At 32.8% G+C, this 18445-nt stretch overlaps 2 protein-coding genes across 4 annotated transcripts; one reads left to right on the top strand and one right to left on the bottom strand.

The window, feature by feature from the left end:
* The first annotated feature begins 311 nt into the window (after positions 1-311).
* LOC149030796 (uncharacterized) lies at positions 312-8019 on the top strand. The gene is made up of 3 exons (XM_089177598.1): positions 312-2095; positions 2188-5195; positions 5532-8019. Exons 1-3 carry the CDS (start codon positions 1274-1276, stop codon positions 6580-6582), a joined length of 4881 nt encoding a protein of 1626 aa, XP_089033724.1. The 5' UTR covers positions 312-1273; the 3' UTR covers positions 6583-8019.
* LOC107064807 (tyrosine-protein kinase CSK) lies at positions 6710-18081 on the bottom strand. 3 transcript variants are annotated; one of them, XM_015317867.2, is made up of 8 exons: positions 17877-18081; positions 15552-15596; positions 11315-11698; positions 10406-11059; positions 10090-10285; positions 9912-9995; positions 9720-9812; positions 6710-9647 (listed from the first exon to the last, which is right to left on the bottom strand). In XM_015317867.2, exons 3-8 carry the CDS (start codon positions 11668-11670, stop codon positions 9552-9554), a joined length of 1479 nt encoding a protein of 492 aa, XP_015173353.1. In that variant the 5' UTR covers positions 11671-11698; positions 15552-15596; positions 17877-18081; the 3' UTR covers positions 6710-9551. The 3 variants fall into 3 exon arrangements, with proteins under 3 accessions (XP_015173353.1, XP_015173350.1, XP_015173351.1); XM_015317864.2 differs by having other exon boundaries at positions 9912-9998; positions 17877-18080; XM_015317865.2 differs by lacking the exon at positions 15552-15596 and having other exon boundaries at positions 9912-9998; positions 17877-18080.
* Positions 18082-18445: the final 364 nt, after the last annotated feature.

Raw genomic sequence — 18445 nt, 5'->3', positions numbered from 1 at the left:
TATGCTAGATAACAAACGGTCTTGTGTTTCATGATTGATAAATTGATATATTCCACTTTTCCAATATTCATGATTCAATATTAATAATTATATAAAAATAATTCATATATATATATAATATAATATAATATAATATTATTATATAGTAGAATACAATATAATATTAGATATACTTTAAATGATTGTTAATTAATCGATGGAAACATTTATTGCAACCTAGAAGCACGGAACCGTCCTATATGAAGGTTGTTGTTCGACTGATAGTTTGACAACAGTATATGAAAATTGATCAAAGTTTTTTTTTTATTGATTTTTCCTTTTATGACTTTACCAAGAAAATAATAAGAATAATATTTGTATTTAATTGAATTTAAGATTGTAATTATTTTATTTTAACGTTGTTTGAATGTTAATATTATTATTTAAATAAAAATACACATACACGAAGTTCCTAAAAGCAACAACCCTAATTATCAATGAAGTATAAAGAGTTATCTACTTTCAGGCGCTACGTATGTTTATACATATTAATAATTTTTTATATTTATATTAATTAATTAGAGAGATATTTTTATGATACTTTAAAAAATGTATTGTCAGTGATTCATTAAAATCGAATTATTTAATGAAATGTAAATAGTTGATATAACGATATTATCATCGATCTTTTTATTACCGATACTTACCAACTTCAAATCCATAATAAAAATACAAATTTACATAATCCAAAAATCATGCTTCAAAATTACAAGTAAACTTTAATAAATTCATCTGAAATGTTTTTATCATTATCTGTTAAACATCCGTGTAACATCGATCGTACTAATATCAATATATCTTAACAAAAAAAAATATTAACATATTATCAATGAAATAATAAAAATATAAAACGATAAGATTTTGATGTCACAAATGAATCCTTGTCAATCAACAATACCTTTACAAACTAATCCAAATAATTTTCAAACGTATCAGCAAACGAGTAACCAACAAAGCACGCAATGCTCCGGCTGCCCTGGGAATTCTCAAGGTAATTCGATCAGAGAAGCCTCGTAACTTGTCCGTTCGTTCGTTCGTTCGTTCGTTCGATCGATTATTTAAATAGAATTTATTCACTTCAGGACAATATACGCAAGGTCCGTTCAGCCAATTGTACCAACAAGAAGGTTATTTGTCAGGACAATATCCTTGTACAACGCAACTGCCAACAAATACTAATAATCCTTGCCAAGGGATTCCTTATCAAAATCCAACGTGTAACGTAAATTCACCAATGCAGACTCAAGCAGCTAATTGCGGACCTTTACCCCAAAATATAATCGATCAGATTCGTTCTTGTATTGCTAACACAACACCGATATTTATTATTCCTGGTGGTGGTTGTCAGCAACCGACGATAACTACTCAACAAGCAGCTTCAACTCCGGGTATATTTAATCCTTTGACAACTGTAAGTAATCAATCTTCGGGTATTCCAAATTATATTTCTTCGTCACAACCACCACCGATCTGTCCACCTTCTTTCTATCCTTATCCAATTCCTTTTCCTATATTCGATCCATTCGGATCTAACAAAAGAGAACAACAAAAGAATTGTGGTTGTTCTACGAAAAGTAATGCAGAATTGATTGGATTAAGACAATGTCCACCTTTATCTTATTGTAACAATTCTTGTCAAGAGGAGGAACATCGTTGTTCGGAAACCACAGATGACACCATTTGTTCCAAAAGAAATTGTCCCTCAGCAATAAGTCTTCAAGCTTTAGCATCTCAATTGTTGTCCATACAAGGTGTCGTTTCTTGCACAGCTACCCGATTAATTCTCAGAAAGATACCAGGATCGAATATAACAACGTCGATGGAAGACACCATGGAAAGAGCTCAAAGATCTATCAACGTTCTCAACAAGGATCAATTGTTAGTTGAGTCGAGAAACTCTCAGCAAGTGAACGCTCTGATAAATCTTCACATGACTGCAAATCCACCGGCCAACATAATCCCGATTCTAACGTTGGTGCAGCTTAAAGTGAACGTTTTGAAGGCTCTAGTCGAAAATCTGATCAATAGAAAATTGATGGAAAATCAGGGTTTAGAGGTAGGATATACAATTTTCTAGTTAAGAGAGTATTAATGATCGTTAAAATTTCATTTCGTTAACAATCGTTAGCAAATTGATCATCAATTTAGGTAGAAGCTACCGATTCGATCGATCCAACAATTCTCGCCTTGAAGACCGATGCTGAACTTCGTGAATTTTTGGCTATTTTAAAACAAAAAGAATGCGACGAAAGAGTGAACCTCAATTTTGCGCCATATCGTTCTCAACGAGTCATCGCTGAGAACAGATTGAGTAACGTTCAGAAAAAGATTCAGCAAATCGAGCTTGAATTTGAGAGAAGAAGATGCAACGTTGTACCATCTATACCAATCTCTTCTAGAATCGTACGAGAATTTGCCGAAACACCTTGCAATTTTTCAAACTTAGGTTATCCAGGTCTGATGAGTCCAACGATACCAGAAAGAACTGAAGAATCGCAGAAATCTCCAGATCCTTTTGCGATTACTTTCAAATGTCCGAAGAAACTTCGACTTAAACCTCACGTTGGTAGTCCCGAAGTAAGTTACGATTATACGAGCAAAAAACCAACACAAAGAGAATCCACGAGCAACGAAAAAAGTTCTCAGAGCGAACCAACAAAGGATAAAAAACGCGTTGATCGTCCGAGTCGTGAGACTTGTACCTGTTACGAAGGAAGCTCCTCAGAAGAGAGTTTGGAGGAGGATAAAAAAAAACTTCAACTAAAAATCGACGAGAGAGGAAACGTGACCGTAACGAGTAACGCTAAACTTAAAGATGTGTCCTTCATGAAATTGGCATCAAACGTTTCTCTTCAAACGAGAAAGCCCAATGACGACGTTTTCGAAAAGAGAGATCGTAAAGTGAAACCCACACCAAGCGAAATAGATTCGAAGGATTTCCGTGAAACGTCCTTGCTCGTTGTTCCGAAGGTCGAAGAAATCTACGAGGTAACTCAAATCGGTGAGCCTTCAGCTAACATCGACATCGATCTTGTGGCAGACGTGAAAGCGTACGACACGGTTAGTGAAAACGAAAGGGAAAGTTTCGCGAGAGCTCGCTTGACTTTAGAAGAGTTCAAGGTCGACGCTGATACCCTCAAGGACAAGAAGGAGGAAACGAAAGTCTCTATATCCGATGTTAATGTTATTAATAGCGAGAAAGCAAAAAATAAGACTGCTAATTCTAAAATACATTTTAAAGAGTTGACCACTTTAAATGATAAAGAGGTTCAAATTCCAAACAGTAAATTAGATAAGATAATAACGAGTATCAAAGAAGAGCCTATAGAACCTGATAAGGTAAAAACCAATGCATATATTGAGGAATCTGAAATGGAAATTTCAACGAATAATTTGGAAGAAAAATTGTCCTCCATTAAAGAAGAGAAAAACGAAGTTTTAAAATCTGAGGTGGCTGAGAGTAAAATCACGAAGAACTTGGAATACGACGATATCATTAAATCAGAAACAACAGACGAAACAGAGAGAATGATCGAAGTTGGGAAACCTAAGGAAACATTCGTAGAAACGGCAAGTATTAAAATTGAACCTCCAGAAGTTGACGAATCGGAAACGAATGATTACACTGAAGAAACTACGCCAAGCAATTCGAAAATTGTGGATGAATTTCTAGAAAAACCACAGAGAACATTCGTAACAACCTTCAAAATCGATAATTCGATAAAACCGAAAGATGAAGATGAAGCCAAGGGAATGCTTGAAGTTAAGAAACCTAAGAAAACGTTTGTAACAACGGCAAGTATTAAAATTGAACCTCCAAAAGTTGATGAATCGGAAACGAATGATTACACTGAAGAAACTAAGTCGAGCAATTCGAAAATTGTGGACGAATTTCGAGAAAAACCAAAAGAAACATTCCTGACTACTTTCAAAATTGATAATTCGATAAAACCTGAAGATAAGAGACCTAAAAAAACATTCATTAGTACAGCAAGTATCAAAATTGAACCTCCAAAAAATAATGAAGTGAAAAATGATGAAAACATTAAAAAAATTGCAAGTCAAAGTTCAGAACTCAGCCATGAATTTTGGGAAAAACCAAAGAAAACATTCTTGACAACTTTAAAAATCGGTAATTCGACAAAACCCGAAGATAAGAAACATAATAAAACATTCATTAGTAGAGCAAGTATCAAAATTGAGCCTCCAAAAGTTGATGAACAGGAAGCAGATGAATATACTGAAGAAATTATGGGAAAAAGTTCGAAAATCGCGAACGAACTTTCGGAAAAACCAAAAAAGACTTTCGTGACTACTTTGAAAGTCGGTAATTCGACAAAACCTGAAGTTGAGAGACCTAAGAAAACCTTCATTAGCACAGCAAGTATCAAAATTGAACCTTCAAAAGTTGACGAACAGGAAACAGATGAATATACCGAAGAAACTACGACGAGTAGCTCGAAAATCGCTGACAACCTCTTCATAAAACCAGAGAATAAATTTCTGACTACTTTAAGAATTGGTAATTCGATAAAACCCGAAGTTGAAGATAAAAAAACGAAGACGATTGAAAGCAAAGATTCAAAGAAAACTTTTGTATCAAAGGCGTTCATCAAAATCAATCCCGAAAATTACGATGATAGACAACTCGAGTCAAAAATATTTCAAGAAAATTGGAAAGAAATGAAAATCAATTTAATCAAGAATGATGTCAAAGAAAATGAAGAAAAGATAGATTCAACCGTGAATAGGACAAAATCATTTGACGATTTATATCAATCGAATTTTGTTTTGGAAAGAACCGATGAAAAAAGTCAAAAGAATAGCGTAAATACGAATACAGTTGCGTCAATATCCATAGGAAAGGAAAAAGATGAAGAGAAAATGTCGAAATTTTCAACTGAGAAAGGAAGAAAGGAGAAAATCGTGTCAATGTTGACAGAGATTAAATACGACGAACCCGAAGCAATCGCCGAGCGATTTCAAAGCGCGTTGACTCGAAATTTTCAGTTGGATAACGATGTCATCGATCGATGTTGCGAGGCGAAATACGAGAAGACTGAAACTGGGAACTACTACTATACGATGGCTTTGGCTTGCCCAGAAAATCGCTTTCCATGGAGAATCGGTAAGTCCTTGCTAATCGCGTGCAAATAAATCACGGATAATTAACGGATTTTCGATGATTCGAGAGGGCATGGGGTAAGGGCGTATGGGGTAGTAGACCTTATAAAAAGAAATGAAAAATAAAGATTATATTGATAGGAAAAAGAAATTGCTCGGAAAATGAAATGAATCGAACAGAGGGAAATAAAAATTTCGTTAGTTCGTTAATTACCCCTAAAAAAAAAAAAAAAAAAAAAAAATAGAAAACTTTATAAAAAGATAAATAGGTTTACGATAACGAAACGTATTCAAGTTTATAATTAACTCTCACCGTGTATTGGTATAAAATGAAAAAAAAAAAAGAATGATATTTAAAAATATCAATGTTATTTTTCCACAGATTTTGACAAGCACGCGAATGACATAAAACAGTTTAATAATCAAAGACGTGATGGAAGATCTGAAAATACGTTTCCTGGAGAAAAAAAATGGACTAAATTAAATACTAATGTGAACAGATTTCCGTTCGTAAATAATAATCGCGAAACTTCCAAATGTCACTTTGAAGACGAAAGAGGTTTATTATCGGAAGTGATCTCTTTAATGAGTAATCAAATAGCATCTTTTGGTAATGCGATCAATAAAATCGGTGTGTTTAGAAATATTTTATCAAGTTACGATGAATCCGACACTTCGCAAATGAATTTAACGTCGAAGAAAAATATGAAAAATAAGTTGACAAATTTAGAAAAGATTTGGACTAATCCTTGCAAAGAATATCTCGCTATTTTGGAAGATGTTAAAAAACTCGATGAAGATGGAATCAAAAATCGTCATTATTCTGTAACTTCCATTTCAAAAGAATCAATGAAGAAATTAGATAAAAACGAACAACGTGTTATCAAACAAGATTTCTTAAATACATTAAGAAAAGACAATAATAATAAGATACGAAATAAATTGAAGCATTTGATCATTAAAAACAAAAATAATCGAAAAAGTTATCTGATAACTGAAAATTCGTTTTACGGATTAGAATTGCAATCTCATCAAAAATCAAACTTAGGTCGACCGTACAAAATACGAAGAAATTTGTTAATCCGTAGTCGTCTCAAAGACAATCAAAATGCGTTCAAACAAAACCTTCTTCCTCCTTTCACGATCGTTAAAAGGAAACGCGATAGGAACTATAAATCTTTTTGTAAAATACCTAGACAGGAAAAAAATAAGAGAACGCTTGGTCGAGTCAAGAATTACGAAAACTTTTGTTCCTTGCCTTTGATAAAAGGAAAGAATTCGAAAATTAGTTTTACGATCGAGAAATCGTCCACATCAAAGGCAATACCCAACGAATCAGATACAAAGACTACGATAACTTTCCTTTCGAACGATTCCTGCGTATCCACCGAAGAAAGTTTTACCCTAGAAACGACATGATTACTGAAAACTATTTAAACAACAACTAAAATACTAAAGTTTTTTTTTTAATGAAACCTTTATTTTTATTGGGAAAGAAAAGGGGAAAATAAATTACATTTCTCTCAAAATAAGACGACACAGAGTATATAACTTATTTTTTCTTTATTTAATAACTTTTACTATTATTTCGTCAAATAATTGTTGTTTTATCGCTATAGCCGTTTTTAATGATGAATTTGAGAAACTTGACGTAGTTAAAGGTACTACAACAAAATCCAACAGCCGAATATTCCTATAATAATAGATTTGTTTTTTTTTTTTGTAAACTATAGCGAGAACAAAAGGAGTGAAATGGGGGGAATGAAAAAGTATATACGTATGTATTACCAACGTATGCACACGTATAGAATTTTTCAATTGTTCACGCACACGCATACGCACACACACGCGACGCGGACACTCGATGTGATAAACACTAATTTCAAATAGAATTTTCGGTATGACCGTAGATTCCGTATAATTTGTTGCATTCAATAAACATCAGAGTATAATTTCGCATTAATACCTATATAGATAGATATATGTATTTATATGTATATATTTATATATATATATTATATAATATATATATTAATTTTCTTACAACCTAAGAAATGAATTGGTAATAAAAGAATTAACAGATTGGAAACACGTTCTTGTAAATAAATAAAATTTTAATACCGTGACAGATGAAAATGACGTGTTATAAGTTTAAATTGAAAAATTGAAAGAGTAATATCTATTGAGAGAGAAAAAGAAAATTAAAATAAGAAAAAAAAATTATATATATATATATAAAAAAGTGTCATACCATTTTCTTTCGAACACACAGGCTTATTGTATGATAACAAAAATATGTTTTATGCGTTAGCTTTATAAAGTTAAGGACGAAGCATAGATAGGAATAATAATTTCCATATTGATCGTGTCAGAATGCATTATTATCATTTAGACGAACGTTTGGGTAGCTTGCTTGTACGTGCAAATTGCTTAAGCAATTTGTAATTGAAGATAGAAGCTGGATATAGCCGTGTATGTCGAATTATTGCTATGGGTACCGATCGTACATTTGTTGCCAGAGACATTCATACATACATATGTAACATTTTTATATGAATGAACATCTTGACACAACAAATGTATCTACTACAATATCAAAGTTACAAACGGACCGTGTGCTTAGCATAAATATACTAAATACTTATATAACTAACGATTAACGTTTGTTTCTTTTATTCATTTTGTTTATTCAAAATACGAAGAATTATCAAACCGGAGCGAAGCAATTTATTAACCGAGGAAATTGCATGGTTTTGAGAAAACCATAATTGTTCATTTTTATTTCAAGATAATTTAATACTTTTATGAATATATAATTTTCTAGCTTCTTTTTTTTCTTTTTTTTTTAATATAAAATCATTCTTTTAAATTAGTCCGCAGGAGTACATCAGAAAGAAGATCTGGAATGAAAAAAACAGTAGTAGCTTTGTAATGATTACTCTTGCTAAGAATATTTCCAAGATACCTACCCATTTTCGTTAAACGTGAAATTTTACGCGCTAAGAATTTCCAAATATGAAGAATTTTAAAATCATTTTATCCATGCTAGTCATTAATTGAAAGAACACAGATTATTACTCTAAAAGGATAAGATCCGTTGACGCAATACTCACACTTCCTTGTTTCTTATATATTAATTTCCCGAAGGTCTTTTCTTGTTTTTTCTTTTTCTTTTTTTTTTTTTTAATAGTTTTTTCCTTCTTTTTTGTTTAATAATTAATGTATGGTGCATTTTTATATTTATTTGTTTATAATGTGAATGTATTTCTTTAAAAAAAAAAAATTATAGACATTCCTCATTAAATATCTCATCCAATATCAACGGTTCTCGAAATATTAATTTTTTTCTTTTATGGACGAATATGTACAAAAATATTTACAGATACATTTACATCACTAACATATACATATACATATATATATTATATATTTTTTTACAAATATACACGCACACACATATACATATATGTATATATATATATGAGAGATGATTATTTTGTGAACAAACTTAAATATTTATACGTTACAGTCGCAATAATTTAATTAAAAATTAATACTTTCTACGACAAATCTTTGATTAAAAAATCTAAGCCGCCAGCAATTACTTGCAACCCTACAATCGCTGAAATAGATCGTTCGAAACTTTAACAACAGGAAATATTTTGAACTGTTCTACAGGAGTGAAAAAGTGTAAGGTTACGTAACTTCATGCCCAAAAGAGCAATTTCTACTGACAGATACGTTAGAGCCAGTATGAATAATCTTAAAATCAGTTCACTTCAACGTGGAACTGCACAGTACGTCGAAATTACATTTTCTACTATGGTAAAGTCTCTAAAGTATATTTCCAAACGGATATAAGTTGTGAACGTATCAGGCGACGTCGTATCGTTCACATATTATGTCATAACAGACTGTAAAAAGGTACGTCCATTGAGGATCATTAAGTGTGATAGGCAATTATTTCAGATTAAGTATCTTCAAACCCGACATCGGCTCGAGTCAACACGGATTTTGAATGTACAAGTCGAGTATCTTCATTCAGAATATCAACTTGAACAAAGGCACGACGTAGGTAATGCTTGTGCAAAATATTGTCATATAAAAATTAAAACTTCCCCATATTCTCGACAACTAAATTAGCAATAAATATAAACGACGACACAAATAGTATTGTATAAAATGTACAATAAGAATTGCATTTGCTTGTTCTTCTTTTCATTTCATTCTTCTTCTTCTTTTTCTTCTTCTTTTTTTTTTCTACCCGATGATTTTAGAGCCACTATTACCTTTTGTCCTTAAAATGAAATAAGCATCGTATTGGACAAATCAGTTCTGTTATGTGTTACTTTAACATGGTATCTAGGTCGACTTAAGATAGTTGTCTTTTAATTCACCCCTTTGGTGTACTCAGCTTTTAGCTGACCAAGCGTTACTTTAATATCATGGAACGTAGGTCTTTTCTCTGGTTGAAGATCCCAGGCCTGAAACGCACATAAATGTTAGATACTTTAACGTTAGGTATAAAGTTTTACGTGAAAACTTTGTTCATCTACCTGTCTCATAATATCATATACTTCGGGCGGACATCCTTCTGGTGGTTCCATTTTGTAACCTTTTTCCACACACTTGACAACGTCGGCTAAAGGCTATGAACGAATATTAATATAAAATATGCCGTTTTTCGAGTATGGTAAGAGTAAAGTAATAATAATAATAAAAGTCATTTTGAAATAATATCTACTTACGATACGTGGATAGGGCACACGTCCAAAGGAATAGATTTCCCAAAGGAGTATTCCGAAACTCCACATGTCAGATTTGTTAGAAAACTTCTGAAAAACAAATGATGAGATGCATCGTCGCGTAAGGAAACGCTTAAAAGCTTTTTTCGTCAGAAGGTAGTACCGGTCATAAAATATTTACGTTCTGCTTTAAAGCCTCAGGGGCGGTCCATTTGATGGGCAACTTTCCACCATCGAGAGAGAAGTTTTCGTCTCGTGCCAAGCCAAAGTCCGAAACTTTGGCGGAATTGTCTTCCGCAACGAGGACATTTCTCGCGGCTAAATCGCGATGAACGACGTGTCTCGACTCCAAGTATGCCATACCCGCACACGTGTCGCTGAAAATAAACCGATTGTTCGTTCAATGGCCAACGAGGTCTCTCTTTTGGGAGGACAAGGGAATATTTTGAAATATCATTGAAATGATAAAAACTATATAATCTATATGGATTACGTACTAGGCAAAATTAATTTGATCTTTTTTAGAAACGTGTAATCGGCCTCTAGATCTCAAGTAATCCACAAGGGATCCCTTGCTCATATATTCCGTAACCAGGTACATGTGTTGATTGTTGAATACAAGACCAAGTAATTTAACGAGATTGTCATGAATCAACGAAGTCATTAAACTCGCCTCAGCAAGAAACCTTTGCGCTGCTTCGCTATTGTCTTTCAACATTTTCACGGCCACTCTTTCGCCCCTATAAACACCGAGCAAAACGTCGCCAAATTCACCTTTACCGATACACTCTCTTAATTCTAATTCGTGAGTCTGGATAACCCAGCCAGCTTCAACGAAGGCTTTGGGATCGACGCAAAAGTCTTGTTTCCCTTGCTTCGGTAAAGATTTAGTTAACTGAGTGCAAAGACCATCGGCATCTTGCTCATAATGTTCGACTAAGAGAGCTAGATTTTCAAAGAACTCTTCGTCGTCGATGGTCAGTTGATTATTCTTGTACTTCACTCTATAGTGTTGCACGCGTCCTTGATAACACACACACAGAGTATAGTCTCCAGGGAAATTCGTCGACTCTCGAACTAGGAACAGACCATCTTCCCTGGGTCGTAACAACCTTTCCGCAGTTTCCCTAGATATTTTCCCATGGAACCATCTGTAACAAGGTAGAGTTTCGAATAAGCATTTCTCATTTAACGGAGCTAAACAACAAAGTACATTTTTATTTCCAAGTTTGAAGAACACATAAAAGCAGTCAATTTCTCATTTTACTTTTTTATCTACATGAGATCAAGCTAACTTTTGAATGAACAAGCTTTTCTTGTAATTCAATCTAACAGGTATATATCATATGACTGAATTGAATCATTGAATGCCTATTATACATGTATATATATATATGTATACGTACGGCATAGCATTGAGCTTGACTTCATGCCTTGGGTTGGCTGATAGAACAGTGGTATTTCCGGGATTCGTGACATTCGAAGTAAGGAGGACCGGTGAGGACGCCGTGTTCAAATGGCTCGTCAGATTTGAGGATGTTACGCTCGAATGCGTGGTCATCGTTGGTGATACTGGATGGGACGGAATGTTGCTCGCTGACAGATTGGATGGAGCGTTGTGCGAGGTGGTGTTCTGAATGAGAGGGTGGCTTGTTACGTTTGAAGGGATCGTATGGTGATTTTGATTGCCATCGAGCTTCGCTTGCCGCGCTGGCGCTGACACATTCGGGTATCCACCACCCGCATTGTGATAAGTTGGCATCGCAACTGCCACAGTGAGCTCTACCGATCTGAAAAGAGAAAAGGAAGGAAAAAAGAAAAAAATAATTCAATAAATTATGACTTTGGAACAAATATAGAACTCCATTATTGAGTTATCCTTCTCATCTTTCGTCTAAAAGCGACGATGTCATTGTCCTTTGCACAATTTCCCCGTTGCATCTACATTTATTTGACATCAGTGAAAAAGGAAGAGAAAGATAGAGAGAAATCGTGACACGAAGTGGACATCCTCGTGCTAATTTCGGGACGTCGCTCGAACGCGTAGGAGTTAATGAGGCTCGTTTCACAAATTAACTTATCCGAAGCGTTGGACATCGAGTCGGCAATTACTAACTGACCATGGACTGCGAGGTGACTCTTTTAAATGCGACAGTTAGTTTTAAGTGACCATTGTCCCTAAGCATACAAGAGCCATTGCTGTTACTACTACCGCTTGCACCGTCCATCCGCACGTTAGAAACACGTTGGACGCTGATACGTGAATATATGTATACATTCGCCGGAGCTTGATGATTCATTCGAAGATATTTTTACAACGATTATGAAATCAATAAGGCATTACTAACATAAACACAAGTGATATTTGACGGGGCTTCCTTTAGCTCCTTAACTAGCTCGTGTAGCATATCCTTTTTAAATATAATTCTCTTATAATAAGATAAACATATTTGGGTATCCTCAAACGTTGAGTCAAAATTACCCCTCTCTCTTTCTGTGTGTCTGACTTAAATGTAAAATTTATAAATCAACTAAATCAACGCGAGACATCACGTATGAAAGAATAAACTAGACGTTAAAAAGTCAACCAAAAAAGTGAAAGTCACGATGAAACTCAAAAGTCAAGCATTTATGGAAGACTAAAGTAGATGTCATTGAACCAAGCCATATAGTTGCTGTATTATGTGGCATGCAACTCGATTTTCTTTCCTTTTATAATGTCCCTTCCTCAACCTGATAAAAATAAAACTTTGTTATGGAAAAAGAGGAAAAGAATAGATTATACCAGTGGTAAGCTGTGGCACGAAAGGTAACACTATAATTTCTCACTCATTTTCTATGTAAACTATACAAGGAGAAATTCCAACCACCGAGGGAGATACAAATCCAAGAAGCGCAAGCAAATATTGAATAATTCAAGTTGGGTTTATCCTTGGTTAGCGTCTGTAACGAGTGTGGAACGTTATGTCACGTGAAAATGTATAGTTCCCGTACTTGGACTCCATTACTAATATACGATTTGCAGTTATGTAAAACTTACAAATATTATCCTGGTCTTGTCATCCATTAAATAATGTCAAATCTTTCAATAAAATATATGACTTGTTTCATTGATAAACTAGAACAAATATTGATTGAACTTATGATAAAGAATTTGTAAAAATTGTTCTCGCATCAGTAATTTCTATGATAAAATAATAAAGACGATAAACACACACTTACAATTTAAAAAAAAATAATATCTATCTGATAAATCTTAGAAGAAAATAAATCTGTTTTTTCTTGTATAAGACAAGTTAATCGAATCATAGATCATGGTAACTCTATATTACTATGAACAATTAGTTTATGCGATTCAGTACAATGAATTGAATAATTAAATTACATAATTTTACAATTAGAACGTGCAACGACGAAGAATATAGCGTGCTGTTAAACGGAAAACTTTTCCATGCACAGTATCAACTAAATCCGGAAGGAGAAATGAGTTAGTTAATCATATTATATTCACTTAAGTGTATCTCTGCGTGTGGTTTAAAAAAAATACAGCAAGAAATGAGTAAAGACTTGATATATAAGTGTATATATATATATACAAATGTATGTATATACACATGTGCTTTTTCTTTCGCATATTGCGCATCATTTCGCGAGTGCATGTCATAGGAATGATGTCATTCAAGGTTAGCCGTACTGTCAAAACGCAGAATGAACTGTCTCGAATCACAGCTGATTGTGAGAGATCCACGTGCACGGGTGACAGAAAAGGGACGACCGTGAGACGAGAAAGGAAAAAAGAGAGAGAGAGAGAGAGAGAGTTTTATGATAGATAACTCGACAGATCTCTTCGACAATATAAATCGTAGAAAAGTGAGACAGAGTTTAGGTTCGAGTGAAAATTATATAAAAGGTGACTATAAAGTATCTATTAGCATTTCTGTTCTGTTTTTTAATTTTTCAAATTATTCCAAACAGATGAAATAATGTTGATACTTAAAATAATCAATGTTTAATTTAATTATAATTATTCGCAAATAATTACAATGATGTATATCATTTTCTAAGTTGACAAATGATCAATTATAATCATTTCGATTCGTCTTACCTAATTTAACTGTTTTTCACTTGAACACCTGGCTTGAATGAAATTCAACTTTCATTCGTAACATGTTGAAAATCGCATAGAAAAAATTATAATGAATTTGATTGCTGCATCGAATCATTCATACGCTACGAACGAGCAATCAAATAGAATTATCAATTCGCTCCGAGGAATCATTGATTTGTTACTCGAGTGATAATAGTCGGCGATTTAAATCGATCGACTTAATCTTCGATCAATCAACTTCTTTATTAACGTTATGATTCAAAGTGCTTCCTTACAAATTTTTAATCCTATTTATATTGATACTCATTCAACCAAAGTTCAATCAATTAGATTTGCTCTTTTTGAATAAAACATTTTGTTTTTGTTTACTATTCAAATGATATTTATATACATCCCCGTGCAATGCGTGTAATTGCAATTTTATTTTTATTTCGAATAAATAACAAACGTATTCAATAATAATAATAATAATACAAGTCAAACACAACAGATCTAAAAAAATATATAAATATAATACAAGTGTATGTAAAAAATATTTTGGCAGGTGTAGAAAACACACAGTTGATCGTCACTAGGATTTATGTGAACGATGCCCTGTCATACTACACGTATATATATATATATATATTCTCTTTCTCTCTTTTATTTTGACAATCGAATTTTGGCGCACCAGGTAGATATTACACGATAGAAATAAACAGTAAAATTCTCTTTGGCGATTTTGTTGGTAATTTATGCAAAGCTCATTCGAGACGGTGTCCTGTACGCACGTACCGTACTATTAATATCACCGTTGTGGATCGGTTGAGGGCCGAGATATCTTGGTTACTATAAAAGACGAAAGAGAAAGAGGAAAAGAGAAAGAGAGGAAAAGGAAAGACGGTGAGAGATCGGAATAAGGAAAGAGAAAACGACGACGGGAGGGCTGAGAACGTGCAACAGATTCGTTTGGTTTGCGCGTTGCTCTTTAACAGTACATGTTACTGTACCATGACCCATCGTTTACCACCTGGCATCAAAACGACAATGTGATTGTTCGTTAATATTAAGTGAATTGTTTTTTGTATACGTAGTTTTCTTTCTTCATTTGTTTTATTTTATTTTATATCAACCCCATTTAAAAGTACACCCTTTGGACACTCAAAAGAGGACGAGTGCATTCCGGAAACTCAGAAATAGAAACTGCTGAATTTTCTCTCTCTCTCTCGGGATACTTTCGGTTGCCCATCTTATACTCTTTTATTTAATATATGCGTAAATACTTGATAATCTCGAAATATGAGTATCTTTTATTCGATAAATTTCTTTTACTTATATATTTATTAAAATATTAATTATTTTTTATTTTTATGTATATACCCTAGCAGCACAAAATATTGAATACATGTGTATTTAATATTAAAAAGGTATTGAATCTCTTTTTAATAATAAATACATATGTATTCAATATTTTATGATACTAGGATATTTAAAAAAAAAAATCGCAAATCGAACGAAAGTGTTAAATTGTATTTGGTTGAATCGTAAAATATTACCTAGGCTGCAGATTGACCGTCCATCGTTCGATGAATATCGTCCCACTGAAACAACACGACATATGTAAATCTGTTTTGATGGCAAAGCTACTTTACGGTGCGCGTGAGTTAACTTCAAATTAGAAACGATCCGAAAGCGTTCCGCGAAGAATTCTTTTGCGAGAGAAACTCGAAGCTCTTTTGCTTGAAAAAAACATCAGCGTCGTTGGTCATCATCGTCATCGTCATCGTCATCGTTACAATGGTCGTTTTGAAATGATCGAAATAAGACGCGAATCTGATATCACGCGATGCAAGCATTGTAATGAGAGCCCACATGCTAGTAAGCCCGTATAATATAATCAACGCTGGGGTCACCAATTAAAATGCTAAACGAAGGATCGAATGAATCGCTGCAAGACTTTCCTTGTATAATAATTTACTTTTGAAAATTTTTATATATATAGATATAAAAAAATACATATATATATATAGGTATACAATTAAAAGTAACATAGCTTTTTATAATCAAAAATAATTATTAATTAAAAACGAAGTCTTTTTAAGCGTTCTTTTATTACATTTTAATTTCCATAGCTTACAATATACTTCAATTTGCGATTGGAGAGATATAATTTGCAAAAAATTAAAATAAAAAATCATCTTTCTTTACATATTTACAGAGGATGCTATAAGAAAAATTGATTCTGTACCAACACTTTCATTCGACATCGTACGTGTGGTGAATGTCTGTAGAAGAAAGTTCGTTTTTTATGGTAGGTAAATAAGTTAAGTAGTTAATGGATCTTTTGAAAATTTATATTCATAAAAAATTTTCTTAGCAGAAGTATATATATATATATATATATATATATATATATATATATATATATAAAAAAGAAATTTATACACAAAGTAAGTATTTATCGAAACGAAGGGAAAGTTGTAGATCTTTGATCGGGAGTTGAATCGGAGCTTTTGATATTTCGATAATGCGACCGTGTAACAACAATCAGCACAAGGTTACGATCTCTACCTCTCACCCTGAGCTCACTCACCAAATACCCGTAATTTTAATTAATTAGGTAAGAAGTGCGTGAGAGAGTTGTAAGTAACGAGCAGAATTAGTTGGATCGCTCACTCGCGAACTCCTTAGAAAGCGCGCCATTATTGTAAATAATCCAACGTGGTTTACCTTCGTATTAAATAAGATAGACAGTGTAAACCAAGGAAAGAAAGGAGAAAAAAAAAGAAATATATATGTATATATGAGAGGAAGAACGCTCCATTTACGGTGTACAATAATGCATTGTGACTAAATTTTTCCCCATGTATGGCGTGTGTAGACCGTTAACCGCATAATTAGCCAATAGCTAATTGCTAGAACTCGCATGACTTTATACACTAACATTGACTACCTTGCTACCTTCCAAATGCATTAATTACTTGATTCACACTATTCTTCATTCGTTAATATGATGAGAACATCAATACGAAAATTCTATTCCAATAGATTTAAGCTATATAAGATACTTTATTTTTTATTTATTTTTTATCTTGAAATATTATAATCGAATGAAAAATAGTTGAAGAATTTAGTCTTCAAATTTACTCAATCTATAAAGTAAGTAATGTCTATGACTCTTCAATTAGATATCTTATCATAGCCATTATGTTATTTATTATTATTTAATTTCTTCTTAACAGAGGAAACTTTATTGGATAGATATAAGCTTAGAATACAAACTTAACATAGAATACTCTAACATAAAATATTTATGTTATCGAATAGACTGAAAAATTAGAATTTTATATGATGCATATAAAGATCATGATAAACGTGTAATTATAAAAAGATATATTTGGTATAATTTTAAAGGACAATTCAAGAGATATAAATCAAAGAAATAATTCTTAGTAATGTCTTTACCAATCATTAGATTATTTGCATAAATAAGTTTTTATCAAGCATACTATAAATAATATAATGCTTGACATACATATATAAAATATAGTAAGACCAAATTATAGGAATAGAAAATACAAACTATATAAATATAACTCTTAACAGACATAGTTTGCATGCAATAGTCTGTGCCATTTAAATAACGCCCACTTACACTAGGAAAAAATAATACACCCGGTATAATCCAACGATCGAACGTGGGTCGAAAAATACGCAACGATATTACCAACAAATTATAATGCAATGAACAATCGTTTATGCATTTCCATTTGGAAATAATCGTATGAAAGTGTCTTTGAAATTTCGAACTTACGAGAATCTACTGCAATATACAAGTTTAATCGTCTGCGCGCGAATTTAACCAAAAATATCGAACTTACCTAAGCTCTTAGCCAGCTTATTTCAACGGTGATGAAAACAATCATAGAAAAAACACTTGCACTGTCTCACATAAAACAAATATTTATAAAAACTACACGAAAAAACGTCATAAACACCTTGCGAAACGTCAGACTCACTTCGGGCGGGCGGCCATTTTCCTCCACACGAATCGAATGAAGAGTATCTTTTGCTCCACGGAAAAAACTTAGCTGGAGTTATCTTCAGGCTTACACGAACTAACTGTCAGGCGTGGCAACTTATTCAACTAAATTATGATTAGTTTATTTTTCTGAGTATAGAGTACACTAGTTTCTTCCAATAACAATTTTTCTTTAAACATGCACATCATCTATAAAATGTTTAAGGCAATTTTTCTGCCGTTAATTTTATTAACATAATTTTTTAGAAAAAAATAATTTTTGAAATATATTCCTTTTTACAGAAAATAAAGTCTTTTGAAAATTTCCAAAAGTAGGATGCAAGATTTGAACTTTCATTTTTTAAATGAAATATTATTCATCCAAATTGGTTAGGAATTATATTTTGAATTTAGAATCACTGAGATGAA

The sequence above is a fragment of the Polistes dominula genome, unplaced genomic scaffold, assembly GCF_049000335.1.
Source record: "Polistes dominula isolate Pdom_NZ unplaced genomic scaffold, Pdom_raw_medaka contig_24, whole genome shotgun sequence".
Taxonomy (NCBI): Eukaryota; Metazoa; Arthropoda; class Insecta; order Hymenoptera; family Vespidae; genus Polistes; species Polistes dominula.
The sequence above is the reverse complement of the archived record's forward strand: the minus strand, read 5'-3'. Positions and strand labels throughout refer to the sequence as shown.